Raw genomic sequence first — 21,708 nt, 5'->3', positions numbered from 1 at the left:
GCAATAACTTCACGTCAGAGTAATAAACAAGTGTGTTAATCGTGTAAAAAGCGACGTCCCAATGTCTGTGCCTCATGTCGACTTGTGCCAATAAACTGAAATTATCATTTTATAGTTGCATTCTTCCATCGCTGAGTAACATGGGTTGCCTTGTATTAAAAACGATTTGAGAGCTACACTTACTTAAGCGGTACGGAAATATTGATAAGAGCAACAGACGGGGTTTCCGTGACATTGTTATGGTTCTAGAGAGGACTGCGCATGCAAGATAGCCCCGAAAAAAATGTGTCATCACAGATACTTGATCTACTGTTGGGGGTACCTGTGCACCAACAAGACAATTTTCTTTCCAACTCACTACGCTATCTAAGTGCTTAGAGCAGAAGAGCAGCTATACCGAACGAGTTCCTTGGTAAGCCTTTGCAAAATTATTTTATCACTAACACGAAGACGTGTCTTGCGGATTCCAACTTAACCAACGCTGCGATAGACGATGTGCTGTATTCATGTTATATAAGACCACCATTCGACTACCTATATACTTTATTGTACTTCACCTCCTGTACGTGAGCCGTTAGGCATTACTCCAGGCAGCTAACCTCTAGTGCTAAACAAGAGGTGTCTAGGCAGGATTTAAACCACCATGTTTTTTTCATGTTTCAAACATACTATCCACTGCGCTGCCACACAAATTCCTTAGTTATCTGAATTTCAAGCGAAAAGTAATTCCAGAACTTATTCAACAAGCCATCGAATGTATTAACGCGAAAAGACAGTAATATTACGAGTAACAAGAGAGCAACGAGTAAGTAACGAGAAATTCTCTAGGATCGGAAATAAACGACCAAAAATATTTCCCAATGTATGCTATATATTTATCAGTATTTATATATTGTATATATGCTCATATATTTATCATAGCAGTATCATTTATTACATCCGATTCGCTAGGATTTGTAAAAACATAGATCAATAAGCTTATTTTAGAACGCATGCATAATACTATGGGGTTATCAGTAAAAGAAAAAGTGAAGTTAAAGAATGATCTTATAGTAAATCTCTCATTATAAATCGTAACCTATTTTTAGTACAAACCCTGGATAACGCAGTTTAGTAAAACGTTTCATACAGAAGTCTGCATAACTATAGCCAGAGTTGTCGGAACTCATCAATGTACACAATTTAAGTCTGATAAAAACAATTAAAAAGATACACTAGCCTCTAAAATGTTTCCACAAAAATGAACAGCCTGTCATTCCTTTTTACTTCAAAAATAATTTCACAATACGCAATGAAGGTGAACTGTTTTGAATGCTTAAGACAAAACACGCAGATAAGTTCTAAAATGAGTTGTACCCATCTGTATTTTTGCGCCGCGAAAAAAGTTCACGGACACTGTTATTATACATCCAAAGATAATGGTTCCATTTGTTTATCATAATAGATCATGTTTACTGGTAAAAGTTTGGCAAGAAGTATTTATAAGGAGCATCTAAATCTAATGAAACGCTTCATTTACTCTGCTATAAATTTAGATATTATTGTAGATATACATACATAGTGGCTATTCACAATGTAAATAGAATGCTTCGCTTCAGCGATCCCAATCACTGAGCGTCGATTCAGTACTGCGCGTATATTCACACACATATCCATAACTTTCTCTAGATAGGCGCCTATCCACTTTATAATGCATCGAGCAGGCAGTCGACTTAAACCTTAAGAGGTATTCACACATTAGCACCTTTGTTTAACGGCATGGCTAGATACTCGTTTTGGTCTAGTGGGTCATAAGTAAGTGCAACGTAGAAATGGTCTTTTATCTCCCAGTAGAATTCGAGTTCTTGGCGCCCAGTCCTATCCCATTACTTCTTAATACAAAGCCTACGCTTCGACCTTGATTGAACGACTAAAAAGTACGGTACATTCTCACTGGTTTAGTTACAAATTTATTTCTAATTCGGACTCTCGACTTGAGTAGCCTGTGACGCTTATGTCATTAGTAGCAACAATACGTATCACCTCTCAGAACGTTTATACAGCACTCTTATCGCCTCAATCAGAGCTTCAATTCACTAGATGTTACTGAACTCCTGTCAAGTAGTTGATATAGAGTTATTACTTCTCTAACTTCAGCACGAATCAATGTAAAAGGGGTCCCAATGTAGATGATATAGATCTTGGACAAATGTGAGACAACAGGTGCTAACGATTTAATTATGTGCATTATCTTCCTTCGGTGTTACAATGCAAAGGCTGTGAATGCTACCGGCTGAAATGAAAACTACTTTTGAAGTCTTCAGCGTTTTCGAGCTACAGGGTGTCGGTTCAAATATGTCTTTTTCGTCAGCGTTATCACGATCCCCCTGAAATGTTCAAGAACAACATACTAGGTTAGAGCCTACTTAAGAAACCGTATTGTAGAATACAGATAATAATTGATGGTAATAAAGGTATGTTCAACGATTTTCTGTTAGGCAAACGCTGAGCAAAGGACATCCGCATATGAAATAAAGTAACCATAATCATATCTAGATACCTGTCCCAGCATGTTGCTTCCCTGTCCCCATGAATAGAGTATCCCCTTTTTGTCCAGAGCAAAGCTCGTGTGATCCCCGGCTGAAATCATTGCGATGCCTTCAAGGCCTGGAACGATCGTCAATACGGCAACATCCGGTGGCTCTTTTCCGCTCACCTGTAATATAGTGATACATACACTGTGTTAGCAGCAACGATAGAACGAAGCTGAGTTGATAATACCGTGCATGACAGCAAATATTACTGGTATGAGTCCCTAAAAGATAGAATTTGTTAGCTGACTTAATTGAATAAAAATCTGTAGCATGTTGCATGCCTTCGGCTGAATCATGACCATATTCAATCCAAACTTTTGGGAATCAAACTGCCAGTCATTATCATTTTATATAATATTTCCTAGTATAACAAGCATATAATACAAAGCGGCATACTATTATATATTATAGTTCTCTCGCGTCCTTGTGCAGCCATTCCTTACCTTTCCGAGTCCTAGTCTTCCATAAAGACTGGAACCCATAGCGTACACTTTGCCGTTCGCGTCCAACGCCAGGGTGTGTCTCTCGCCCCCGACAATTTCTATCCACCTATTATAAAAAGCAAAGATAAAGAATGTCTTTTTGCTTTTTAACATTTCCAGTATACATGCGCTCTAAAACTCAATGTTTTATATCAGTAATAATTTTTTTGCCAACTATTGAAACTTATAAAGTCATCAACAACATCTCATAATGGTGCAGAGCAATATCGTATTCGAGCAATTCGAGTCCACAACTTTGTTTTGCACAAATGAACAGTGGTCAAAAGAGATCTCCTTAGAACGACATGATTCAAATATTATGGTGAAGCTAACTTATGGAGTTTACGAAGTTAACTATTTAAGATGAAATCGAAAACCGAAGTTAAACTAACCGAAACTGAGCAAAGCAGATTACTTGTTCCGGCTTAATATTATTGTAGCACTAAACGAAAATAAGAATTTTAGTATGGTAGTTTTATCAAAAAACAATACTGTAAAGTGCCAAAATATATCCACACAAGTTCATCGACTTACTTGATTTTGGGATCGAAAGCCTTAAGTTTTACCATAGAAAACACGCACTGTTCGCCTGCAGCAAGCTCTACTTGTCCTAACTGTTTGTAGTTCTGTAGACCACATCCCCAGATGGTGCCATCTACAGCGCTTCGCACAAATGAGTTGTAAGAGCTAGCCCAGATACCGTCACATTTAAATGACTTCCTTCCGTTAACTACAATGACTTGGCCAGGTTGTAACATCGTCTGCAATTCACGATTTAATTAGTTACTTTATTTCTGTAGCCTATGCGACGTGAAAACGCAAACCCTCTGAAAAAGAAAGCCAATTTCGCAAAATCGTACTCACGGCTCTCCCTCGTCGATTGTCCTGTGCATTACAATGCGACTTCCGCACGCGTCCCAATTGACCTTGCTCCGCACAACCCATAGAAAATACGTTTCCCTGAAGTGGAAAATCATTGTGGTCACCTTTAGAAATTGCGCCACAGCAGTTTAAAGAGTCATGCCACAACGATACGTACTACCTTTTTTTTTGCCTACCTCGTTGCCAAGTAGTAGCGTGTGTTCTTGGCCACATGCAATATCCACAATTCTCTCGGGTAAAAGATCAGTAATTTCAGTAGGGGCATGATATGGCTCTCCCTTGTCATTTTTCGGACCCATTCCAAATCTGCCACCTGCGTCGCGGTATATGCCCCAAATCAGCACGCGGCCATCGGTTGTCAAGATAACATTATGTACGTTACCAGCTGCTATTTTAGCGACCTGAAACAACATTTAAGCATTAATGGAGCCGTAACTGAGACCGCATATAAAAGACTATACTCGTTAGATTTCCTCACATGCAATTTAAAATACATACCTTAATCTCGTTGGGAACGCTAACGCGTCCTGGAATGTAAGAATCTTCCTCTTCAGCAGTAACTCGACCTAAGGCATAGTCATCATTACAGCCAAATGAATACACTTCGCCCTGTAACAAAAAAGAGGCGCTCATAGATTCGAGCCACAGAGTGAAAACGAAGATCTTAGGTCATATACTATATTGTCTGTCCCTAATATTATTTACGCAAAATTCCTACGTAAGATAAATTGATTTTTTCTGCTTGTTAGTTTCAGTTGACATAATTTACATGACTATTATTAACATATGCACCCGTCTGAACATCAAATACATAGACATACAGGTATCTACTGTTGCCTTGTACCTTATGGGTGAGCACTAACGAGTGCATTCCTCCCGCCGCACAACGCACTGCCTTAGGCTGTATTTCATTTTCACCTTCAAGAGCAAATACAGGAACGAATCGTGGCTTGCCACCCAGTCCATCTTCGCCAATGCCCAGCTGGCCAGCGTCACCATCACCTGCTGCCAGGCATTTCCCTTCTCCCATAACTTGAGGTACCTTTTTACCGGTGCACAGGATATGATAAGCTAGTTAGTCTATCTGGAACACCAGGACACGCACACTTCCATAAACACTGGAAGCAACTGTTACTGACTCCAACCTACCTCAAGATTTGGAATGGCAACAACCTTAATCTTCCGCGCTGTTTTGCGTTTTGGTTCATGTTCGGTGGTGACAGACCCATTTACGATATCACTTGCAGTTTTATTGCCGAAATTAACTTTTTTACGCGGCCTACCTCGTGGCCTTTTTGGAGGCGCCAACTCTTTGTCGGAGTGATATTCATCTTCGGTTTTGGAGCTCGCGTTGTGGTTGTTGTTCAGTGAATTTTGTTTTGGCGTTAGCTTGCCATTGCTTCCACCTAAAATGCACAGCATATACGGTTATAGTCTCATATAAAAGGTAATACGGTCATTTTTGGTCCTTGGATTGAAATCAATAAGCATAACGATTATGACAACGGCGAACTGTACGAAACGAGAATACTGATGCTTAAATTTCAAACAACATATTAATTAAACAATAGAAACAAAAGTTTTTACTTATTATTGACTACATGAAGTGAGCAAGTTTTTTTTTACTATACTGACCAGTTCCGTTTTTGCTTTACTACTTTATTTTTGTCATCATTAATTGAATCTTTATCTTTAGATGGTACGTCGTTATTTTTACTTACAATGCATGATGTAAAAAAAACAAGCACCTAAAGAAAGAAAGATTAGGATTTCCGAGTTCAATTCATTGTTCGACTTTTATTACCAGTCATTTACACAAATCAATAATCATTAATTTTACTATTGTTTATATTCAATACATCAAAACACCGAAATATCACGATGTATCTAGATGGTGTGATCAGACGGCCTAATTTCCGGGAGCATTTCAGAAGGCAAGTGAATATTTTAGTAAGCAATAACTTGCACTTGCTCAGTGCACTCAGTGAACCGTTGCACCCTTTCCAGTAATTAATATATTACACTTACCTAATTCCATAGCTGTTTCCGCAGAAGCATTAGTCCCGTTTTCAATTGCAGTCGCTTTTGGCTAAAATAGAAAACACAAGTGCCAAAAAAAATCAAGAATTAATTTGCGTCATGCAAATCTGTGAATTTGTTGAACAAAATAAATGATGATAATAATAACATAAATCCACTTTTTTTACAATATTAAAGACAACACGCGTAGAAACGTAGTAGTGCATCACAAGCGTGCAATGGTAACAGTCCACTCAAGATATGGCTAGCGGGTAATTTTTGGCGGGACGGAGAAAACGAAGGCCTTCTAACTGTTTACTACACCCAATATCCTGTTACTATTTGCGAAAGTTGATTACTTATACACACACACACGTGGTTTTTACGTATGAAATAGGAACTCAATATAAAAAAAAAACATAAAAATTGGCCGGGGCAATGCCAATGAATTAACATTCATACGACGTTCCACTGCATCGCATAATACCGCTATATCCTGTTCAAATCAAAAAAGGCCACTATCAAATTCTACGCAAACCGCACCAATTGACGCAGTGTTTCCACTATTTACAAATGTTTATTTACCCAAATGCGTCGTTTCAAAGAGTTCGTAACATTAATTTATCTTTGTTACCTTTCTCAGCGGCATTGCGCTTGCGATCTCACGGCTGATTGATGTTCACTAAATTCGAAGAGAAACACACAAAGCGCACATAAGACAACCGTCGTTGTAGGCAGTACGAGCAGAAGTGTGTCCAAACAAACAAACAAACAAACACATATACACACACCCGCTCAGCCGTACCCAGCCGTACATAGTGATGCGTGCACACCGAAAGCTGCCGGTACACACAGGTTGTGGCTGGCTGGCTGACTGGTTGGTTAGCTCGCTGGCTGGTGGATGTTGGGCGAGGGAATACCTGCTCTCGCCACTGAGGCGCGGGCAAATTCAAAACATTGTGTAACCGTTTCGCGCAGGCTAATGCTAACAGAGACGGGTAGAAATTCCAAATATTTGCCTCGTTACCTCTTCGGGTAGAGTTACAGTACAGTATTAGGACTGCTTTCTGCCTCTGGAGGACTGTAGAGCCAGGTTTTGGCAACACATGCGAAGGAGTAACTTTTTCTTCTCTACGTAAGATAAATGATATAATAACGAGTTTATATCAGCAAAGCATAAAGGAGATTCTCATTCTACCGACATTTACGGGGAAGCATGTGACGATGTATTATTGAGGTAACAGGTTATGGCTTCAACACCCACCGGGGCTTTTAGTGCGTATTAATGCACTCTTATATAGGTACACACATGTTTGGAAGTAAGGTGTCACACGGTACCATTATCCTATATTTTGTCTTCTAGCAAAGATACCTCCGATTAATAATAACGTCGCGGCTCTGAGGCGCGCTGGGAAGAAAACTGCTACAAGGTTTTTTGCTGCCAAAAATGAAATGAATCCGTGCATGCAAGAAAGACAGTATAAGGTACTCACGCGGTTATTAGGAAACTTTATTACCACTTGGAAGTTACACAACGGCTTAGGAAACGCTCAAATTTCATTTTATGCCGCTTTAGCTTGTTTACCTTGACTTCGACTGTGATTGCATTTTTTAAACATGCATGAAGACAAGTAATATAGGACCTTGTGTGGTTAGGAGGTTCAGCACACATGATCTTTCTTTAGAGAGCTTTGAACACGCAAATTCAAGTGGCTTCTAACATGTTTCACCATTATACATGTCTACTACCCCGAACAACATTTTTGTTTTTTCTGAGGTTCTAAGCCAGTTCGAGTATGCTCCGCTTCAGGTTCTGCACAACGGTTCTGTTATCAGGTTATGCTACGCTCCTTTATAGTTGTTCTTGTCATTTTGTAGAAATTGCGTTGGCTGATCACGATATAGCTCGTTTCAATTAGCCTATTATGCCGTTTCGACAATTCTATCAAATTGTTTTAGGTATATATATATACACACATATACAGCCCCTTCACGTAAACCTATACATTGTACCTGTAAAGTCTTACTCGTCTTATACAGTCGGGTGCTGAAGGATTGATTTGAGATTTGTATTAAACTTCTGAAAACTATGCTATAGTTTTCGTGCGGATACTGTTGATAGGTATTCGTCTGCGTCATTCATTCCGAAAATTTATATTATACAACACCTGACGCTTTAAGTCCATTACCTGGCGCCACTAGGTAAATCTTATTGATAGCACCTTTAAAAAGCACCTGCCTACATTGAAGCTTGTACCATACTTTCTTTACTTTTAAGGATAAAATGTATTTTCTTCGAATTTTTCCATCGTAATGTCTCCTATGAATGAAGTCTGTACACCAAAACTTGCAAGTATTGTTAAAGCCATTATAGGGCGGTCGTCGACATATACATACAGGAAGTCGCGCTATTTTCATGGAATGAATTCTAGAAGCAAACCTCCTATTAGTGGGCAGATAGTGGGAGCTTCCATTTTGACAACAGTCCAACTTTTATGACAATGAATTGATTGTTCGCGATGCCAGAATGGACTGGGAAGGAACATTGTAACTGCATGTTAAAAACCATTCTTCTTTCCTTTCTTTTCATATGTTGCGGCCGAGCATTTATGTGAAAAATACGCATTTCATTTCAATTGTTGCTGCTGCAGCTTGAAGGGTATAGCCTTTCTCAGCAAGGGAAGGAGTAGGTTGAGGTTATGTTTCACGTACAGATTATAAAAACCCAGCGTATAAGTTAAAATCGAACTTAGCTTTTTTTTAATCCAAAATTTGCCTTTCTTTTTGAATGTAAGCCATTTTAATGACAAGAGTGGGGAAAATTAAGGTACATAAAAATCCTCGCATCACGCGTACATTAAAATTATATTATACGATCGGAAACAATGGTGGGTAATAGCATTCTCGTGATTATTTTTATTATTATTATTAGTTGAGCCACTGTTCAGGTAAAAAGGAAGTGCGTTCAGTTTCAAGAAGGAGTGCTTTATGGGTGTTTTAGTCACCGCGTCGATTTTAAATCTTGCAGTCAGCTAGATACTGATATGGCATATTTATATTGACTACCACACAATGTCTATAAATAAAAATGGCGTATTTATACTAGCTAACATATTAAAGATGCTAATATCTGCAGCCTAAAGAAGCGCAGCAGACTTTTTTGACGGATTTTTTAGAGTGCCGTATCGGATATGCGCTTTGATACTACAAAGCTTGCACAAAGTGGCACGCAGAATATGAGCTTTTTTTGATACCAAAGTGGCAGAACGCTATATGACACCTAAAATTAGCCATATTTATAATCTCAGTTATAAGTGGATCAACCTCTATGAGAGGACAAGTGGAACAAGCATCTCAGACAGAAGACAGACTCACCGTTACGAGCATTAATAACATAGTTTTGGTTATCGGAGGAAATGCCTACACAATTGAGGAGCAACAGTAAAATATCACTATGCGAGCCTCTATTTACAATCAAGGATGGAAGAAGTTACTTTTTAAGTTTTAGTTTTGAACGCGTTAAGCACAACTTGCGCACAATACCCTTAGGAAGTAGGATTTGGTACAAATCAAGTAAGAATACGCATGATAGCCAAAATACTACACGGCAGCATATTGCAACACTTACAATGCGCTTTTGAGACTTTTTTCATTTGTATTGAAAATAGATAAGAGGAGATGTAAACACTGAGCATGGTTATATATAGACATACCACCATTCACAATTTTTGTGAATTAAAAACCTATAATTATTATCACTGAAAAAAATAACTGTTAAATAATACTGACAAAAAAGCTAGCAAAAAGTTAATCTCGATATCGTGGCTGGCCTGGTTACTGCTGCATGATACCACCTCTCCCTTTAAAGAGATTCGCTCAAGGGTCAACCGAGATATTAGGCGAAAGCTACAGAAAATGACTGAAACAGGGCCACAGTAGCAGCAGTAACAAACCCAAGTTATCGATAATAATGGATCTGGCCGCTTTAAATTTAAAAAGGAACGTCTAATCGGGCCTATCTACCTGTGGATGGATAAATAGCAGTATTTATTTAAAGACTGATGTATGTATATACGTAATATTCCAAACAGGATCATCAGATTTATCCTCAGAGCGGTCTTCGTGCAACTTTTCTCTTAAGAACATTTGGTAGGCTAAATAGCTTTTGCTCGTTAACATTTTTTTAATTTATTTTTATTATTCAGTGGCAGTTAGACACGTTAAGACCAAATCAACTGTTTTTTCTTTCTATATTTATTTTGTTGGTCTTATTCAATAGAGTTTATCATTCATAAGACATGATAAGATCTTCATATAACGAGATAAACACGATAAATAGGCTTTAGTTCTTTAAATTAAATCAAGTCTAGGCCTGTTGCAGACTGAAGGACAAGCTGAAGAAGCGACTGTCAACCGACAAAAACTTGTAGGTCGTTTTTTCAAATATAGCACACAAAGTAGACAGCTTTTAACTTTTGTCGTTATGTAAAACAATCAGGCGCCAACACCCGTGTAATTATAAGCTACAGTGTTACCTAAATTTCAATAATTCAACAGCTGCAGAAATGTTGTGTTTACTTTGCGGGCCCATATCCCCCATATCAGGTTAAAGGTGGTCGTGAATAATTGTTCATTGCTAGCAACTTTCGCAGAAATTTCAGTGTGATTTTTTAAATAATTCATATTAAATTTCATTTTACTTATGTGTTACTAATGTCTGTGCACCTAGGAACAGTTCATATGATTTTCATTGCGCCGGAATTTGTTGCATGTTCACAATCTTCGAAAAGTAGTTAACCGTGATATCTTCGCACACGCGCAAAAATCTATTTATTCTATTCTAACTACGTAATTGAATTAAAAACTAATGAACAAAATAAGAATTTATTTTATTTTACATAAAAGGATTCATTGCAGCCATGAGGTAAGTAATTATGATAACAATATCAACAATGATAAAACTGTAGCACGACGCAAGATGGCGCTGGCAACGTACGCGATTCCGCCGTTATGGCAAACCAAAATGAGAAAGTGAAACTAATAGAGGATACCAGCAGTAAAATGTTAACTATAACAATACTATTATTATAATTATTAACCGATCTCTTCCTAAGTCGAATCTCGTTTTTTTTCCCTGCAGTCATTGTCCACTTTTACCCTCGGGTGGCGATGCAATAGATTAACGTAGCAAAGTATAGAAATTTGATTATTGAACAATACATGTACGTGAATCTATTGTAAATACCTAATACACTCGCGTTTTTGTTATATCGGAAGAGTTGAAGATTGTTCCGAATACATTATCTAACAAAAACAGCGTTATTAGCTTACAGATAACTACCCATCGTCATTGTCGATGTTTTCAAAGCTGCAATCGTAATGATTTGATTAGTAGAATCAATCTCAGTTATAATACTGTGTGCATCTTGCCTGCACCTCGTTTGAATGATCATATAGACTATTCTAAATAATTCTTGTGAGCAATATTTCAGTTGTCACTTCCGTAAATGAAGCAGAAGGCTTTTTTTTTCTAAGTACATCGTTGTTGCTAACACTATTAGAATTAGGAAGATGATTCTTTCAAAATTTAATCGTCTGTACTGGTCAGCTTGTCTTGAGTATTTCTAAGTCTTCAATCTTGAACAAGCAATTAGTAGTTATTAAGTCAACCTCTAATCATATTCATCTTGGTCTTGCATGGCCAGAAGAGTGGTCTTCTTAAATTTTCTTGGGGCGCGCTGCAACATAAAAAAACAACATGCTTGTATTAGATCGGAGAGCTGCTAGCGTTTGCAGCGGACGATGAGCTGACCGGCTGATGCTAGTAGCCTTCGTCACCTCAAATAGGAGAAATACGTCACAGATATGTGCGTCTTTTGCGTTTAAATCTACAACTTTAAGTCTAGGTACAGGAACATCGTAATTGCTATTACTACCGTTAAGTGCGCCAACCGTTACATGACCAATCTGCGTGATTATACATATTATATGATCATGATATGGCTGTTTATCAACCATCATTTGGCCACATCATAGTTTATACATGATAAAAGAAGTATAACCCATATTTGTTATCTTATGCGAAAATTTGTCTTTTCGAATATCTGCATTCGAGTTCTTCGCGTTATACGTATATATAATGAATGTCCTTAGTGTATGAAATATTCTGATCCTCTCGCTCCTCCATTAGGCCTGACGAGCCGCCTGGGTCTGTTGGGTGCCAATATTGTAAGCGAGCAGTGAGGGATCGAAGTAAGGCAGTGGTCGGGGGCTCTGGGGGGCGTTGGCAGCCGCAGCGGCAATCTGAGCTGCTGTAGGAGATCGCGGCGTTCCGTCCTTACCCGTCGTCGAAATCTTCTCGTAAAGTTCGGGATAGTAGAGACCAGCCTTTGTCAATTCAGGGTCGTACTGGCCATCTTCGTATTTCTTCTTCGGGCCGGCATCGTTGATCTGAGCAGCAGGACTGTAGGATGACACAGGCCCACTTCCTTGTTTAGACGCCAGCTGTCACGTCACAAACGCCATCAACAAAACATCATGAGCGTACCGGTTCAGTTAAATGCATCAGAGTAAGCCTGATAGACGCATGTTCTAAGCACATAAATGTATTATTATTATTATTATCTCTCATACATATAAAACACAACTTTTCCCCCACTGGTTGAGTTAAATATGATACGAGTACTTTAAACCTGTTTCTCCAGCGTGGCTACCTATCTGCGGTACTAGCAGAACAACAGGCCGCTATTTAAGCACAATATTACGTACGCTTAATGATTTATCTGCTTGTCGATGAAAGCGGCCCTTGTATTCATATTCCATGTTTAATTTGATTGATCAATATCAAATGTGCTTATACCTGATACTGGTGTGGTGTGTGTTTGTAACTGGGAAAAGCCTGCTGTCTATATACGGGACGAGGAGAATAGCTTTGAACTGGAGATACAGGGGCGTCACTTACGACGGATCTGAAAAGTGGACATCGTTAGTCGGTCGATACGTATAATCCCCGAAGGGCATATAGCCTATAGCAGGGAAAATAGGATAATATGCCCCATTATCAGGACAAGCGAACCAATTATGTTAACGCATGTGATCCAGTAGTTTTAATAATAACATCTTACCGATATTGTTGAGGTGCAGGTTGTTGGTAGGCCTGGGCTTGAGCCTGGGCCTGGGACTGGGCCTGAGTAGCTTGAGTTGGCGAAGAAACACGGAAGAAGTCTGGAAACGCCGGCTGTAACTTCTGGGGTCTATTGGTTTGAGCGGAAGCGTAAAGTCCGTTTGATGTTTGGGGCTGACGGTAACCTACAAGAATTATATACTCAAGTTTACAGTGAACACATTTTTGGGCAAATCTTACCTATGCTATTCTATGCTTTACGTGTATAAATTATTTGGATTGATCATAAATATCAGAGCTTGTCTACCATATTTACATAAAATAGTTGTGCATTAATGATTTTGATTGCTAACGAACTCTTCAAATACGAACCACCGGAAACGCTAGCCGGATAGGCGTAGTTGGGCTGGGCATACTGAGGAGAAATTTGGCTGGCATATTGCGGGTAGCCGGACTGGGGTTGCGGTTGAGGTCTATTCATGGGGAAAATATTGCACAGTTATAGTTGTTGCCATATTGCAGTCCCATTGTAGAAGGTTGTTCGCTTAGCAGTAGCCCTATTCCGAATCCTACTGCTATATTTTGCGAGTCACTCCGTTGCTTTTCTGTGATATTCAGTGACCCTATACCCTTACCAATCTGATAACTTTGCTTCAGCAAAATGATTGAATATTACTAGCTAGTTAGACTGAAATAGTCCGTTACCTCGTTTCAATCGCCTAATTACACCAGATTTAAATATTTAAGCATCACGTTATAGTCATTTTGGTATTTTGAGGTATGAGCGTTACGGGCCTTTGTCAATCATTCCATGTTCCCTTTTTGTTAAGCTATCATTTTGATATCGCTCACCCGTGATGCCCTTACGGTTATTCAGCGATCTAATTTTTATAAGGAGTGCTCTAGAATCGAAGGAGTTGAGTAAAATAGGCTCGAAAAGCTTTTTGATATTAGGTGAAATAATTTGTTCCCTAATGTTTCTCTTCGTTTAACATATACCTAACCATTTGAATATATATATATATATATATATATATATATGTAATGTATATAGTAATATAGTTGCGATCAATATATGAGCTTGCCTGTACTGGATGGATTGGGGAGTGTAAGTTGGAGACGCTGGCTGGTAGGTGTTAGCACGCTCAGGGCGGTACTGCAGAGACTGCGGGAAAATGTCGTGGTTATTTTCCTTCATGGTAAAGCAACAGCTTCCGTTATTGCCTACATGTAGTTTTTATTTCCAAATAGATGAGCTATGGAGCATAAGTGCAACATACACAATTGTATATATTTCAGATCTTTCACCTAATACCCAATAGCTCATTATACGTTTGATCTATTCTTGAATATCTAATTCTGGCTCATAGTTGCTCAATGTTTCGAGTTTTCTATCTGGCTTATGACTGGCTCCTAACAACAAACTAACTATATCTACGCCCGGATTTGAACCTGGGCCTCCTTAGATATCTCGGAGTTTCATAGAAATGAATACATTACCACTACACCGTTATAGCACATTGTAATTCGGTGCATCGCGCCTAATCGCACAGGGGCAAAGCGCAGAAAGGTTGTATTGATTATCAGCGATATATGTGATCTCTACTTATTAGGAAAACGCAGTATCTGACAGGTTGTGTTTTCGACTAAAATCGTTATTGATCGTCTTATATGTCGGTTGTCATTTCATTAAGCTACTTCAACGAAGCATAGTACTTACCAACACAATTGTCGTATACCATTTCACTCTAGATAATCATAGAATTCTACATTTAAAAATCGGGAAATTTCACTAATTTACGTAAAACACAAAAAAATCAGTAACAGTGAGAGACACTTAGCATCAATTATAATTGCTAATATATAAATACTAGTTATTTTCAACGGGGAGGGGTTGTGTTAACATCATGGTATATCAAGCAGGAATGTTGATTCTGCCAATTGGTCAGGATTTTGGCCTATTATGATGATAAATGCTACAGTGGCCAACGTTTGTATGGATGCTCATGAGTGTAAAAGTATTAGGTCTTTGATAATTTATCTTTGAATCCGGTTGACGAGTCTCTTGAATGTATGTACTTTCAATAGTGGTAGGCCATCCTGGCAACCTTTTCTTAGTAGCTGCGCATCGTTTCCAACTTTCTCACGTAGTATTCTCTAAGAAGGGACTGAGAGGGCTGAAGTTCATTATTTTATCTTCACTAAATGCGTCGCTGCAACCGAGAGCTCACGGATTCTCGGTGTTCACTTAGTCTCTCGCTTATTATTCTACCTGATATTGGGGAATGGCCGGCAGGTACGATTGTGGTTGATAGGTCTGAGGTGTTTGCTGCTGCTGTTGATATACAGGTGGCTGATAAGGCTGTGGCTGCACCAGGGCAGTGGCCTGATAGGATGGAGTTTGTGGCTGTTGCAGAATCGGCTGATATGTGGGCACTTGATAAGGGGCAGCCGTTGGGGAACGGTAGGCCGGGGCAGTTGGTGCCTAAGTAGTTTTAGTGGTTACAATATCGAAGTACAAAGATATCTTCATCATACATAATGAGCAAGGTAGTGATAAATATCACATGGTCTTTTGCAGTAGTCGTGAAAACAATGCTCATGCGACACGTTTTGCGAAGCTAATGGGAGGCTAATATGGTCCTTGACCCACCGCATGTGGAATAGTAGGGGGACCATAGCGAAAGGCAGAAATAAGACAAGAGAGTGGAAATATTATTGGATAGAAAGTACCCGAAAATGAAAAACAGTATCAAGTTCTCCAGATGACCTTTATGAAAGATGGCATACATCTCGGATTATCTGTCGCGGTCGACGCAGCTTCGGAGTGTAGAGCATGCCCGTTGTTAAAGTGCGTTGCTATGGACGGACGCTAGGATGCGCGTCGACGCTCGCCGTAGAAAACTTTGGGATTAAATTCAATCACAAAACCTCAATTAAAATATTCAAGTTTTCCTTAAACCAGCAGAAATTTTTCGGAGTAAATCATTTACTAGCGCAGTAGTTCCTTTCTCGATCTACTACACATTAAGTTATTGAGTACGGCGCAAGCTAATTACAATGAGGCCTAGACAAACTTAAACACAGTCGAATGCTTTAGGTCAACGTAACTTTCTTTCATTGTAGTTTGTGAATACTTTCATCAAACATCATGCATATAGTAGAAGGTATAGTTACTATTGACACTTTTCATTCTCATGTGATCAACCTCTAAGTGTCATTTATATCGATGTCCCCTTATCAGTTCTTGTGACTATTTATTATCCAACGTACGAAACGTCTACTTCACAGGAAAGCACAAGCGCGATCATAATACAAGCTTCTCAACGTTGGTACGAATAGTTCTGATTGAAAATAAAACTGTCTGGGCTATGTGTTATATAATCTGTATAAGGCTACTTAATTTTGCAGCATGGCCTATGCACTGCGTACGTTTTAGGCCAACAGTTTTTCTTAAGATTTTTAATAGAAGAAGATTTCGCACCACGGAAGCTTTGTATTACGATAACCGCGAGGGGTGGTCCATTTAGGCGAGCATCGATTAGGAAGCTACCTAGATGATGGTCATAAAGAGCTTTCACAAACAGCATATACATACGATATAGGTGCGACATAACACCTTGAACGAACGAAGCAAACTCGCCTGATCGCCTCTTCAAAAAGCGCCTACAGAAGGACAACTCTCGCAAGGTCGCGGTATAAACACAGTATTCTATTCAGCGCCATCGAGCTAAATATTCTCAGTATAATCTATGATGTAGGCTTCCATTGGCTTTCAGCTTCGATTAAATTATGGAATTCCCCGCTCCCAGATGCTAGTAGAACGTCTATTTTTACGCTCTTCTATTCTATCAAATTATTCTATTTGATTTTTTAGGATTTGATATGTTCATTTTTTACTTCGTGCGTCATGTTGAGTTCTACAACATCAACATATCTACGGCCTTGCAAATAGAGATATGAATGGACACTTAATATTAGCAAGGTATATGCTAAATCTAGCAATGTGACCATCATTACTTAGTAAACTTCCTAAGTGTCAGTTATTTGTGGAACTGCAGAAGCAAGCTGATGGCATAACTGCGATGCGAAGTGTTGTATCGGATATCTTCAACAATCTAAAATACGACTGCTACGTTAGGGGAGGTTTCCTGTGCCGATCTAAGAGCGACAGCTGGCAGAGTTGGCGGCAATGACTATGACGATAATCAGAAAGATTAGGTCTGATCTGCACCCTGCCTCCCTTTGACTGCAATAGTGTCAGGGCATCTACTATTTAAAGGTTTATTTTTACAACTTGGTGCTTTAAAACCATACTGTTGCTAGGCTCGAAAATGTTTGTTGTGCCTGCATTACGCTAAATCGGACGAAACAAGTAATTGCCGTTTCCTCCTAGAAGTTAACGTTGATCTACACGTAAGTGCAGTTACTCCAGGCAAAAGAAATATTTAGACGACCTTTGTAGGCGGCTTAACTTGTAGCTGTTGAATGGGCTTTGTAAACTTGTTCGAAGATATGAGATCTGTAACAACTAAAATACCAATGAGCGGTCGTATTTTCTTTTCTACTATATCTAACCGTCGCAATGATAATCATCATAATAAATAACAGAGCATTAACATCACAAAAGGAGAGTGAAGAGAAGCGAGGCGGGCTGTGGGTGTGGGGATGAAGATACCTGTTGATACGGAGGCTGCGGTTGATACTGGGGCTGGGACGCAGTTTGTGGCAGGTATTGAGGAACAGGAGCAGCCTGAATAAATTGTTAAATTAAGTAGAATTACTTATTATATTACTATGTCGTATTAAATTAAGGTAATTGTTTTTCTATTAGACATGCTGATCTATCAGCAGTCATTTATTACAGTATTCACTTGTATGACTATTATGCCGTGCGCCTTTCAAATTAATAGGAAATCATTAATCGGCAAATGATGATGGAGCAAAACAAATATTTTGCTCCATATGTATTGTCATCATCGATATCACAAAAAGCATATGAAACATCATCTAGCAGCAAATCTCAAGAAAAGTGCGGTTCTACGAGCAAGTTCTTCATCATTATGATATTTTATTTTATTTTTATTGTATTTTTTCACTTGCCCTTTGTTGGTGGGAAGGAGCGGCAGGGGCGGCAGGGGCAGCAGCTGGGGCAGGGCCGTTAAGGCCAGGGGTGTTAGCAGGAGCACCGTCCTTTGTAGTAGCACACAATCACAATGATACATGTATCATTACTAATTGTTAAAATGGGCGCATCTGACCAACAGAAAATCTGAGAAACCATCCTTATCATAATAATATGTAATCAATTGGCCGCCAGCATCTCAGCAGCTTAGAATCTAAGTAGTATTTTAACATTAAGCCATCTCATCTTGGTACTATTATTAATCGTGATCCATTACTCTGCCACACACCAATAAGCTAAACTATATTGCCTATTTTTTTACCCTCACGTCGAGTTATATATATATATATTGACTTGAAGAGGCGACTAAATTGAAGGGATGCGCGCGACAATGCTATCTTAGTTTCAACGAACGTTTTCAGCATACATTTCAAAGACTATTGCTACATTATTACTAAAATACTGGGAATCCTTCGTTAAACATACAAATATTATCTTCACTGTTAAGTTTGTAAAAAAAGTACACTCATTTACCCTAGCTCCCCCTTCCATGAAAACATATCGGTGACCCAGCGCAAAATCAATATACAACACATCTCTGTTTCATCAATCGACAATGATTAAAGGTATATGCCAAAATTCATTTCAACCGCATGAATTACCTGGAAGATATCGCCTTCCGCTTTAAAGCCGTCCTTGCCAGCGGTGTATCGAATGATTCTCATTTTGCCTGAATCACAGTGGCAGCATAAAATCATCACACAAAAATGCTCCGCTTAGTAAAGTATTTTTACACTAAAAAAATCATCCATGTGCAACATGCCGGCGCTCCGCGTCTCGTGTCCGGGCAAAGCCATTGACTCTATGCAGCGTTAGAATCAATAGAACTTATTATCATTACTATCAGGGATGTTAGCATGCCCAACTAATAACGGTCGAGTTGGGCGTGTCTTTGTTTTCCTGCGTAAAACTGTCGCTTACCTGAAGCGTCGATGAAACCGTAGGCTCCCTTAACGCTGCCATCGGGGAGACGGGTTTCTTCACGAAAGGACTGGCCATTTTCGTTGCCCTTTCCTGAAATCAGATTAAGGTGCGTATTTTAATATTGCGTATGATGTGAATGGCGGTAAATAGTATAGTACACACTGAGCATATTTTGTTGACCTAGACGAAAAGTTCTAAGACGAGTCACCGCGGCTGGACATGTTCATGAGGCGTTCAGCGTCAAAAGGCCAGTGTTCTCGTAGAAGATCTGGAGTACATTTAACGCGCCGACCCTGTATCGATACTCAGTGCCGAATCGGGCCTATTATCTATTTAATAGGCCTTTGTGTTTTCACTGATGTTCGGCAGGCAGTTCATATTTCTGTCTTCTATAACATGAATGTGCATAACAGGTAAACAAAGGCAATCTTGGGCCACGGCATCGCACGCCAAACATTTGCTTAAGGTCCTTGCTTAAAAATGTTTGGCCAATGATACAAAATCACATCAGATCAGAATACTAGGATCGGGTTAGATGAGTGACTCGTTTTGAGACTTTCCGTCCCGTCATCTTAAAGCAAATATATGCTTTTCTTCAGCATTTATACAATTTCAAAATGTATTTATTAGGCAAGGAATTAATGAGATTGATATTTAACGAAATGCGCACAGATCTGGCAGGCTGGCGTAAGCTGGCGAATCAATTATATCCAAAGAAAGACCGCACACCCAAGCACCAGTCAGATGAGTGAGACTGTCGCACTTCACAGCTGAAGTGATTACATAAGCGCCTTCGATGATGAGGATCTTTTTGTTGTCGGCTAATAGGTATCGATTTCATTGAAATAGGGGGGGGGGGGGGTAAACAATGAATCATTCGTAGTTCAGTATTATCAAACAAATTTGGGAAATGGTAATCTGTTTCGCTACTTGATTAAATGAGAGCTCTATAAATAGACAATATAAATAGCCTGAAATAGTTTTGGATTTTTCCAAATCAAGAGAAAAATCAAAATTAAAATTGACCGACTAGATAGTAGGGTACAGTTATTTGGCTGATTTAAAATTTAACGAACTTCATGTGTGTTCTAAGCTGTGCATATATCTTACAATAAAGCAATGCTGCTATTTTTATTTGTAAAAGTGGCTAGATAATAACTGCAAATAAGGCGTAATAAATGTACTTCGTTTCAATGACTCTTTAGTGTGCTTGACGTAAGCATCAAATGACACAAGCAAAGACAAATATTTTTTTTCTAAGTTCATAAGTTAATTATGTCTGTAAGCATAATTACCATGTAGCTCAAATACTGTTAGCACATTTCAAGCGAGAAACTACTCCGATCTGAGTCGGTAATGCTCGACCTTGCCAGTGTCCTAAAGCACCCGGAAGTTCGATCAGTTCCGTTAAAACCATTCGAAAAATTGTAAGAGATTTTGTGTATAATGCATGCGTAGTTTTCGACATTTTACTTAAGGTAGACAAACTCATCGGACAGAGCATAATTCTTGCTATGTTTATTTCATGAAATTCAGATCCGTTGTGATTGTTTTCATTTTTTCGTGGTGGCTGCCATGTTAGTATCTGTAAATGGATGAAAGTCAATGAGGTACTCTATAATAAATCACTAGCGATGAGTTTATTTTTTACAACACGCACCGATTCATACAGCAAATGCCGTAGCAGTTACATGTTTATATTTTTTTCTTGGCTACAAAAACACACCGCTTTGCTAGCTTATTATAATGACTTACATGAACAATTACTTTGCTAACCGTACGAGCTACTAGTAACATGTTAACCCCTTAAATATATATACAGATATAAAAAACAGATTCAGCTCATCCGTGACTATTACTATCTAAATTCATATTCTAGCAAATGCGTTGCTTGGTTAGCAGCAAACGCCAAGGAAAACTTACCGGTATCGTATCCAAATTTGTAGTCCCCTTCGAGTTTTTCGCCTATGTTGACAAAGTGGACTGCTGCTGGCGGAAGGTGGCGAGGCTGCGCAGGTGCCTGCTGAGGAGCCTGTGCTGCTGGTGCCGCCTGTTGCTGTTGGCCTAAAACCACCGCTGACAGGGTAGCTACAATAAATACCTGGAATATTTTCACACGGCGTTATGTATACGTAAGTTCCTATTAGCCACCACTGTCAATGTGAATTCAACCATTTTACAACTATCCTCTACATGATTTTATTCCTAATATTGTTTCCACTTATGATTTCAGTAAACCAGTAAATTGTGGTGACAATCGTCAGAGTTTGCTTCCGGTCGCGGGCTCCATCGGATACATAACATACTATTCGGGGTTGCTACAGGGTTTAGCGTGACATTTTGGATATATAAGCAAAGCTGGAAAGTTGGACGCGTTACGTTCTACCGTCGTAACCAAATTGATCGTCCGCAGCATGCGGCGTACCACTTACGGAAAACGTTTTGTTCAGCGATATAAAGCGTCACATACGATTCAGTTAAGAAGACAACGCTCACACGCGGGTTAGCAACTATATATAT

General features: G+C 39.1%; 2 protein-coding genes across 8 annotated transcripts in view; both read right to left on the bottom strand.

Moving 5' to 3' along the window:
• Nucleotides 1-1,334: 1,334 nt before the first annotated feature.
• On the bottom strand, nucleotides 1,335-6,817 carry LOC111249983 (regulator of chromosome condensation-like). 2 transcript variants are annotated; one of them, XM_022804517.2, is made up of 11 exons: nucleotides 6,591-6,817; nucleotides 5,966-6,026; nucleotides 5,087-5,343; nucleotides 4,782-4,979; nucleotides 4,436-4,546; nucleotides 4,114-4,338; nucleotides 3,920-4,015; nucleotides 3,590-3,816; nucleotides 3,017-3,122; nucleotides 2,540-2,695; nucleotides 1,335-2,366 (listed from the first exon to the last, which is right to left on the bottom strand). In XM_022804517.2, exons 1-11 carry the CDS (start codon nucleotides 6,603-6,605, stop codon nucleotides 2,214-2,216), a joined length of 1,605 nt encoding a protein of 534 aa, XP_022660252.1. In that variant the 5' UTR covers nucleotides 6,606-6,817; the 3' UTR covers nucleotides 1,335-2,213. The 2 variants fall into 2 exon arrangements, with proteins under 2 accessions (XP_022660252.1, XP_086842322.1); XM_086986196.1 differs by lacking the exon at nucleotides 6,591-6,817 and adding an exon at nucleotides 6,145-6,206.
• Nucleotides 6,818-10,824: 4,007 nt separating this feature from the next.
• Nucleotides 10,825-21,708, bottom strand: part of LOC111249280 (uncharacterized) — a 24,277-nt gene continuing 13,393 nt past the window's right edge. For 3 of the 6 annotated variants that reach the window (XM_022802912.2, XM_086986651.1, XM_086986652.1), the window contains exons 2-12: nucleotides 21,112-21,289; nucleotides 19,186-19,278; nucleotides 18,867-18,934; nucleotides 18,183-18,272; nucleotides 17,758-17,832; nucleotides 15,352-15,564; nucleotides 14,165-14,244; nucleotides 13,452-13,552; nucleotides 13,081-13,264; nucleotides 12,816-12,924; nucleotides 10,825-12,460 (exon numbers count right to left, since the gene is read on the bottom strand). In XM_022802912.2, the coding sequence (XP_022658647.1) occupies nucleotides 12,143-12,460; nucleotides 12,816-12,924; nucleotides 13,081-13,264; nucleotides 13,452-13,552; nucleotides 14,165-14,244; nucleotides 15,352-15,564; nucleotides 17,758-17,832; nucleotides 18,183-18,272; nucleotides 18,867-18,934; nucleotides 19,186-19,278; nucleotides 21,112-21,289 (1,509 nt within the window). In that variant the 3' untranslated portion in view covers nucleotides 10,825-12,142. Of the gene's footprint in view, nucleotides 12,548-12,815; nucleotides 12,925-13,080; nucleotides 13,265-13,451; nucleotides 13,553-14,164; nucleotides 14,245-15,351; nucleotides 15,565-17,757; nucleotides 17,833-18,182; nucleotides 18,273-18,866; nucleotides 18,935-19,185; nucleotides 19,279-21,111; nucleotides 21,290-21,708 lie in introns of all 6 variants that reach the window. The other 3 variants (XM_086986653.1, XM_086986655.1, XM_086986654.1) reach the window with 3 other exon arrangements.

This window comes from Varroa destructor, unplaced genomic scaffold (genome assembly GCF_002443255.2).
Source record: "Varroa destructor unplaced genomic scaffold, Vdes_3.0 BEIS01000004.1, whole genome shotgun sequence".
Taxonomy (NCBI): domain Eukaryota; kingdom Metazoa; phylum Arthropoda; class Arachnida; order Mesostigmata; family Varroidae; genus Varroa; species Varroa destructor.
This window is presented reverse-complemented; position numbering and strand designations above follow the sequence as displayed.

Coding starts and splice junctions, on each gene's coding strand:
- LOC111249983 (XM_086986196.1), bottom strand. CDS start 6,183: ATGCACTACTACGTTTCTACGCGTGTTGTCTTTAATATT. Junction 4,339..4,435: donor GCGTTCCCAACGAGATTAAG/GTATGTATTTTA, acceptor ATGTTGTTTCAG/GTCGCTAAAATAGCAGCTGG. Junction 3,123..3,589: donor GCTTTCGATCCCAAAATCAA/GTAAGTCGATGA, acceptor TTTTTATAATAG/GTGGATAGAAATTGTCGGGG.